At 42.8% G+C, this 8644-nt stretch overlaps 1 protein-coding gene across 1 annotated transcript in view; it reads right to left on the bottom strand.

The window, feature by feature from the left end:
- The window catches only part of mbtps2 (membrane-bound transcription factor peptidase, site 2), a 45017-nt gene that overhangs the window by 4117 nt on the left and 32256 nt on the right, over window positions 1-8644 (bottom strand). Inside the window, exons 7-8 of the mRNA XM_037694411.1 lie at window positions 3377-3557; window positions 2553-2659 (exon numbers count right to left, since the gene is read on the bottom strand). Coding sequence (XP_037550339.1) covers window positions 2553-2659; window positions 3377-3557 — 288 coding nt within the window. The remainder of the gene's footprint in view (window positions 1-2552; window positions 2660-3376; window positions 3558-8644) is intronic.

Here is an 8644-nt window from a genome sequence, read left to right as displayed (position 1 = left end):
CATCTGCCAGCGCTCTCGGCCACGCCCACTTCTCTGCTGCAGAGCAGTGATCATTACTCCCACCAGGAGGAAGCTTCTCCTGCACTGTGGGCTGCACACAGGTGCAGCAGATGCTAAATCATTGAATATATTTCAAATAAAAATGTCATGCCAATCATGCGGCTCATCCATCAATCAGCCAATTGTGTGTCACGTCCAATCTTACTTTGAAAAGCAGCGATAGAGCAAGTCCGCGAAAATCGAACCGTGATGTAGTGAGGGACTACTGTAATCAGACTTTTGTGGTTGCTGCTCCAAATCTGTAGAATAGTTCACCTTGTCATGCACGGACGGCTGACACTTTAAAACGTATGCTTAGGACCTTTTTTCCATTGGCTTTTGATTCAGGTAGAATTTAGAGCAGAGTTTAGTTTCACTATTTTATTTTTTTTAGCTTGCCTTTTTCTATTTACTTATATTTACTCTATTATATATATTTACTTATAAGCTACTGGCCCAGATGGAGTACCTGGCAGGGTGCTCAAAGCATGTGCCCTCCAGCTCGCCCCCACCTTCACCAGAATTTTCAATCTCTCCCTGGCCCAGGCTGTCATCCCTCCCTGCTTAAAATCTGCAACCACCATCCCAGTGCCGAAAACGCCTACCATCACCAGCCTGAATGATTACCGACCAGTGGCTCTCACCCCAGTAATCATGAAGTGCTTCGAGAGACTGGTTCTCCAGCACATCAAGGACTATCTCCCTCCGAACTTTGACCCCTACCAGTTTGCATATTGCACCAACAGGTCCACAGAGGATGCTATTGCAGTAGCTCTCCACACCGCGCTGAGCCACCTGGAACAACAGCACAGCTACGTTCGAATGCTCTTTGTGGATTACAGCTCGGCCTTTAACACAATCATTCCGGACATTCTTATAAATACATTGGACAATCTCGGCCTCCCCCCACTCACATGTGCCTGGATAAAAGACTTCCTAACCAATCGGCCCCAATCTGTAAGACTTGGTCCCCACCTCTCCTCCACTCGTACGCTGAGCACTGGCTCCCCACAGGGCTGTGTGCTGAGCCCCCTGCTGTACTGTCTCTACACCCATGACTGCAGCCCGGCCCACAACAACAACCTCATCGTCAAGTTCGCTGATGACACCACAGTGGTCGGACTAATCTCTAAGGGAGATGAGACATTTTACAGACAGGAGGTCCTGGAGCTAGCAACCTGGTGCTCAGAGAAGAATCTGGCTCTGAATATCAAAAAAACCAAGGAGGTGATTATTGATTTCAGGAAGCACAGCACCAACCTAGCCCCCCTTTACATCAACGGCGAGTGCGTGGAGAGGGTTCACACTTTCAGATTTCTTGGTGTCCATATCTCTGCTGACCTAAACTGGAAAGAGAACACCACAGCGGTCATCAAGAAGGCTCAGCAGAGACTACACTTCTTAAGAGTCCTTAAGAAGCCCAACTTGAACACAAAACTGCTGCTGACCTTCTACCACTCGTCCATCGAGAGCCTGCTGACATACTGTATCTCAGTATGGTACGGCAGCTGCACCCTGGCTGACAGGGAGAGGCTTCAGAGAGTAGTCAAGACAGCACAAAAGATAACTGTCTGCCCTCTCCCCTCCCTGATGGACATTTACACATCACGCTGCCTCAACAGAGCAGAAAACATAATCAAGGACTGTTCTCACCCGGGTGTTGAACTGTTTGACTTGTTACCTTCAGGGAAACGCTACAGGTGCATCAGAACAAGAACAAACAGATTCAAGAACAGTTTTTTCCTGAAAGCCATCACCACCCTGAACTCACACATGCACTGATTTAATCATCTAACCTCCCAAACACCTGGACTTCTACTGTGCAATACTACTGACATTTCATACTCTCAGTCACCTTAACTACCTCACTAATATCCATGATGTGCAATATAATTGTGTAATACTTGTATTTTTCACTTTCATTATTATCTATATTGCGTTACATTTTTTATATTTTTAGTGTGTGTTTAATGTGTGTTTTCTTAAGGCGTGTTTTTGCACTGGAAAAAGGAGTGGCTCTTAATTTCATTGTACTGCGTATAATGACAATAAAGGCATTCTGATTCTGATTTATTAGGTTTTTTTATTGTCTTACCTTTGTTGTTTGACTGATTTGTAAAATCCTTTAGTTGGTTGTTTTACGTGCTTTAGAAAGAAAACTGAGATTGATGTGCACATTTCAGTGATGGATAGAACATGTGATGTGATTTAGTTGCATAGATAGAATGACAATTAATCCCATTTAGGCCTTTTATTGTGAATAAATCAATAGAGACCAGAACAGCGAGCCCTGCAGCAGTTGGTCAGGCACAGTCAGTTTGGGATGATAAAACAAAAAAGGAACAAAATGTAGACAGACTAAATCTGTACTGCCTAACAACTCTCCAGTAACATTCTATTGTTCATATGGAAGGAATATATGTGCACAGAAAAAAAAAGGAAGTGATGTAAATAGGGGTGCTCACATGAGGACTATGCAGCAAAAGGCTTGTGTGTGTGTGTGTGTGTGTCACCTCTCTTTCTATGTTGTTCCTGCCCTGTGATTTAATGTAGGAGAAGCAGAGGTCTGTCAGGCTGTTGTTGCGGCAGCAGTCCATCGTTCCATCTAGACGCTTAAAAGCTACCAGAGGAGAGGAAAAAACTGTTATATGGAACGAAGAAGCAGACTGAAACTCAGGAAACACACCACATGACTCTTAACTGGCACAATAATGATAATAATAGTCCATCACACCTTGCTCTTCCCATTTATCACCAGCTTCACTCTGTCTAATAAACTGCAACAATACAAACATCGTAGAGTATAATGTCCCGCTGAGAAACTCAGAAAGCAAAAATCAGTACCATTAAAATGAACTTAAAAAATAAATGACTGCTAGAGTTAAACAGGTGATTCTGGTAAAAAGGAAACAGGCTGCAGCAAACACTTGCTGGTATTTTTAATGAATTTGGTGAGTTTGAACAAAAAGCTTCGGTGATGCATTCAGGGACAAGAAAACATCACGTGTCAGGCCAAATGCAAAAAAGGGGGAATTTATTTGGGAAAAAAATGCAACGATAATTGAAAAGTTATGATTTTTTTTTTTATTTAACATTGCTTTCTGTTACTAATTGAAGTAGGACATGTGAGACATAGTAAATACTAAAAAAAAGCTGCAGGAGCTCTGCTGATGCTACTCTTTAGGCTTGACCCCATTTCTTTTTCAAGAAAACACTGTGGTGAAATTAAATATTACCAACAATTAGATGCAATGATTTTGTTCAAAGATGTGACATCAGCTGATTCTTTAGTCAATAATACTTTATTATTTGTTTATTTTGATCCTGATTTCCTCACGTCGTCCATGAGCCCAGCTGGGCTGAAGGCTGGCAGCTGGGACACAGTATCCTGTCTGTGGTGTGTGAGAGAGGTGAGACAGGCAGCTTATCCAGTCCTCGACTCCCCTCACAGGACAGTCCTCCAGCCCCGTCACAATGTCCCCGACTGACAGACCCCTGGGTCCGTCAGCTGCAGAACTCTGGACCAAAATCAAACAAACAAACAAAACACTTGGGTCCAAATGGACAAAAGGAAATACATAAATAAAACATAACACAAATTATTTGATAGAGTCAGGTCTGTAAGCCTCAGCTGAGGGACATTCTGGAGAGGAGCATGGCTCAATAAAGATTTTGTTTTGCAGATTGTTGTAAATAACTCATTATTTCGGGCACCTGAACATCACACAGCAAACACACAAGCTTATTCATTTTAGATTAAAATGCATATTTTAAAATGTAAATTAATATGTGCATGAAAGTGTACGTGGTATTGTGGTGGATTTATCAATGAGATTGAATGCTTAGCTTTAAAGAAACAGTTCAGTATTTTTAGGTGGGGTTATGGGTAGGCCTGTCGCGATAAACAATAAATCAATTAAGCGCATGAAAAATGAAAATGATCAAACTCCTTTTCATTCATCGGCTTTATCGTTTCTCCGTGTCTCTCTCTTTCTACTGAAGACACTGGATGACAAAACGCTGGTGTTCTTCACTGACCCCTCCCTTTCTCTTTTTTCTCTTTTCTTTAAAATCCATTTTAACGATCCAAAATCACGTTTTTGGATCGTTAAAACACCTAAGCTGAGAAGCTAAGTTACGAGCTAAGTTAACAGGCCGACGTCGGGGAAAAAAACCTGCGTCTTGTCAAAGCTCCAAAAATTTACGGTTGAAACCCGTGCCTTCATGTAAAAAGTTGGTTTTCACTGATAAAAGAAGCTGAGAACTTTTTTTACTGATATTTTCTTAAAAGCTTTGTGTGAAAAATGTTATGCTAAAGAGCTCAAACCACACCGAGCGTCCGCCATTTTGAGAACTGAAAAAAGGAAAGAGAGACAGCCCATGTCACGTCAAGGGTCCTCCCTCCCATTTTTCTTAAGAGACACGCTGCTCGCTCTCTCACTATCCATCCTTCGGTTCAAAAGGTTTTATACTGCCATCCAGTACCAACATATTAATCACTAATTATTGTCAAATTTCAAACAATATTATTGTTTATCGCAATAATTTCTGAGACAAAGCAAAAGCAAAAGTTGTTATTGTGACAGGCCTACTTATAATAATAATAATAATAACAATAATAATAATAATAATAATATGGGGCTATTCTTACCTACAGTAGACAGCAGTGCGAGCTGGAGACACTTTTATATGAATCAAGCTAACGGCTACTCAGATCAGAACCCAAGTAAGGATCAATTTATGCAATTGATAACAACTCAAAGGTCAAAAACTTTATAGCACTTCTGTTTTACATTTTATTTCAATGTTTTATAGTTTTTATATATTAAAAAAAAGTCCAAAAGTACAACAAGAGACTGGCTGTTTTAGTTTGAAAGCTTAATGCTTACAATGACCCCTGTAAAGAATTTGAATAGTACCGTACATTTTTTGTAGTTTTTGAGATGAGTGTCTTTTCTGGACTGGAATTGAAGAAATACAAGTAAACTTTGATGCTATTTGGGCAAAAATTTCAAGTGGGTAAGAGTTAAACTGTATAAGAACAGAGTTTTTATTTTCTCGTCCGAGGTGGCGCAGAGTGATGAATCCTGGCGAGTGGAGGGTGCAATGGCGGAGCCAGGGGGTGGCCATTGGTGACCTTGGTCACCTTAGATTAATCTTCAGCCACCCTCCAGTCATTTTAGGAAATTATACTTTTAAGCAATATAAAAACTAGAATGCATAAATTCCTAATAAAAGACGTTGCTGGTTTACATGTATACAGTATATGATGGTGGTCATCTTAAATTTTACCGTAGAAAACCAATTTTTGAAAAGAATCCTGTTCTTGCCTAGATGCAGCCCCACAGTAAAAAGGAATTTGACCTATTGCTTATTTTTCCAAGTTATCGAGCTCACAACACTGAAATACAGACGGAGGGCATTTCCAACCCCAACCACTCACACCACACACACTTTTTGCTCCACAATGGGGAACAATAAACTGCTGACTATAAAAATATGTGTGAGCCAACTATTAGACAGAGTCATCAGCTCATTCAACTTTACATAAGAGTTGCAGTAGTCCCTGGCTACTTGGTGATTCGACTTTCACGGACTCGCTCTTTCACGGTTTTTCAGAGTAAGATTGGACAGGACACACAACTGGCTGATTGATGGATGAGCCACAAGAGCTGCATGGATTTTTATTTAAAATAAACAATTTTAAATTATTTAGCACCTGTGTGCAGCCCACAGGTGCAGGGAGAAGCTCCCTCCTGCTGTGTCATGATCTCCACTCTCTGCAACTCCTACATTTCTGCTCCGCGCTGCAGCAGCTTTGTGAAGGGTTAACCCTTTGCTGTCCATATACACTTTTGGCTTGCAACTTAAAATTCAAAGTATGTGATATCGTAAAATCGCCATAATCGCAAAATATAAAAGTGTTAAAAGTTATTTTTTCTTATTTTAAAACGTCCATGTTCAGTTGTTAAAGTGTAACTGATCAAGAAGTACATTTCTGCTCCATCCTGCAGAGCTGTGTGAAGGGTTAACCCTTTGATGTCCTACCGCGCTTCTCTTCTCTACAATTTTGGATTTTTTATTAAAAATATTACAGTATTTAAATTTAAATTGTTTATTTAAACAGAAGGAGGGAGATTGGGAGTGAAACATTGGTTACATACGGTAACTCCAGATTCTATGAGTATAGGCGTAGCCCTTTAAGGCTATCGCTAGTGGGTTTATCCCTTTGCGCACAGCGCAGCACTGAAAACTTTAGTCCACGCCCACCTGCTGTGTGGGCCTCACCCCCGGTCCATATAAATTACGGTGAGACCGGGTAGTCGGCTCTCAAATAGCTTTTTTCTTCAGCCATTAAGGAACTAGTGAGGCCCAGAGCTTAAAAGGCTGCGCCTATACTCATAGAATCTGGGGTTACAGTACGTAACCAACGTTCTATTTCGTATAGGCTTTGCACTTTAAGGCCATCGTTAGTGGGTTAAAGATGAAGCAGGATGTAGTCTATGCCTCACTGGGTCCATTCAGACACAATATGAAGCGCCCACTTGCACCAAAAAACAATTCATCACTCAGTCTTCTGTGTGCGTAATTACGCGTTCCATGCACAGGAGCGCCCCGGAAAGAAAAGATCTCCGATGGGGAAAAAGGGACGGCTGAAACTCAGTCCTGCTGCTGAGAATGGAAAAAACAGAGGTTACGAATTGTAACCATGTAACGATGAATAGAGCAGGTCAACAGCTCTTCAATATAAACTGATTAACAACAAAATTAACTGATTAGTAACCAAATGAACTGATTGGTAACAACAGTCATGAACTGATTAGTAACAATAAAAACAGCAGTCATGAACTTGTGACTGATAATAAATGTCTCACACTGTAATTGCATGTAGTCAGATGTGAGTTTAAAACGAAATACCACGAAACAAGTAAAAATCATTCTGTTACAACACTAAGAACTGAATGAGTCATGGAGAAGGCAGAGACATTGCGTAGATAGAAATGAATAAATGAACAAGGCGATGACCAAGCGGCCGCCGTACAAATGTCCTCCACTGTCATCCCTCCATGCAAAGCTGTAGAGGATGAAATCCCTCTGGTGGAATGAGCTCTGAGATTCTCTGGAGGGTCCAGTCCTGATGCTCTGTAAGCTTCAGAAATAGCCTCACACAACCAGTGTGAGAGGCGCTGAGTGGATAAAGTGCAACTTGCAGAGGTGTCCCTATAATGCACAAACAGACGCTGATAATAACGCAGTGGGGCTGTGCGTGCTATATAACATGCAAGCGTGTGCATGGGACAGAGGTGGTGAGATGATGCTTCCTCCTATGAATTGTGAGGAGGAGGATAAAACCCCTCCAAGGTTATCATTCTCGATTTAAATGAGCTTGTGATGTTTTTTTGGTATGAATGCTGGGTCAGGTCTCAGTGCAGCTGAGCTGCCATCAGCTTGAATCCTGAGGCATGACGGGGCAGCAGAGAGTGCAGATAAATCACTCATTCTCTTTGCTGATGTCAAAGCCAGCAGCAGAGCTGTTTTAAGTGACAGGAATTTAAGTGAAACCTGATCTAAAGGCTCAAAAAGGAGCTTTGATCAGAGCGCGCAGAACCATCGTTAGGTCCCACTGTGGAGCTACTGGGCGTGACACCGGTCTGTGTCTCCGGACACCTTTCAGGAAACGCTTCATCAATGGGTGATTAAAAACTGTTCTGTCACCAAAGCCCTCGTGACAGGAAGAAATAGCTGCAGCATAAGTCTTAATTGTGCTGAACGCTAGATTTCTGTCCATCAGTTGCTGCAGAAAGGACAACATGCCACCTAGTGGACATGAAATGGCCTCTACACCTTTCTTCCTGCACCAGCGCTGAAAAGCTGTCCACTTTGATATAAACGCATAAAGGAGCATTTTTGGCCACGGGCTGTGAGCGAAGGCGTCCACTCCTAATGGCGGGTCGTCTCGTGGGCTCAGTGAGAACCATAATTGACACTGGACGTTCTCCCGTGTGACGGACAGATCCACTGCTGCTCAGCTGAACCTGTTCCAAATCCGAGAAATCAGCTTGGGATGAAGGCTCCAGTCTCTGTGGCGGGGACCGCCCCTCGACAAGATATCCGCTCCCCTGTTCAAGACGCTGGGAATGTACACTGCTCTGATGGAGAGCAGGTTTTAGTGTGCCCAACACAACAGCTGTTTCGCGATGCGTAACAGTTAGGCTGAGCGTACGCCTCCCTGACGGTTTATGTAAGCTGCCATCACTTTGTTGTCTGTGTGGGTCAGAACATGCTGATCCCGCAGCGGGGGGCAAAATGCTGAGTCACGTTTCAGACCGTGAAAACATTCTAGCACATTTAGGTGAAGAGACATGTGGTCCAGCCACTGTGCTCCCACTGCCTGGGACAGACACATTCCTCCCAGCTTGACAGGTACACGTCTGTGAAAACTGAGACGTGTGACATAGGCCTGCTGATGGGAACTCCCTCTGACAGAATGAGGGGGTTTCCCCAGTGATTCATATCGGTTCTCACGGTGGTGGTGGAGGGGGGGGGGGGGGGGGGAAAAAGATAATCTGCCTCTTCTGGCGCACAGGATCTATGCACAGGCGGG

Source organism: Nematolebias whitei, chromosome 20 (genome assembly GCF_014905685.2).
Source record: "Nematolebias whitei isolate Nwh7 chromosome 20, NemWhi1, whole genome shotgun sequence".
NCBI classification, from domain to species: domain Eukaryota; kingdom Metazoa; phylum Chordata; class Actinopteri; order Cyprinodontiformes; family Rivulidae; genus Nematolebias; species Nematolebias whitei.
This window is presented reverse-complemented; position numbering and strand designations above follow the sequence as displayed.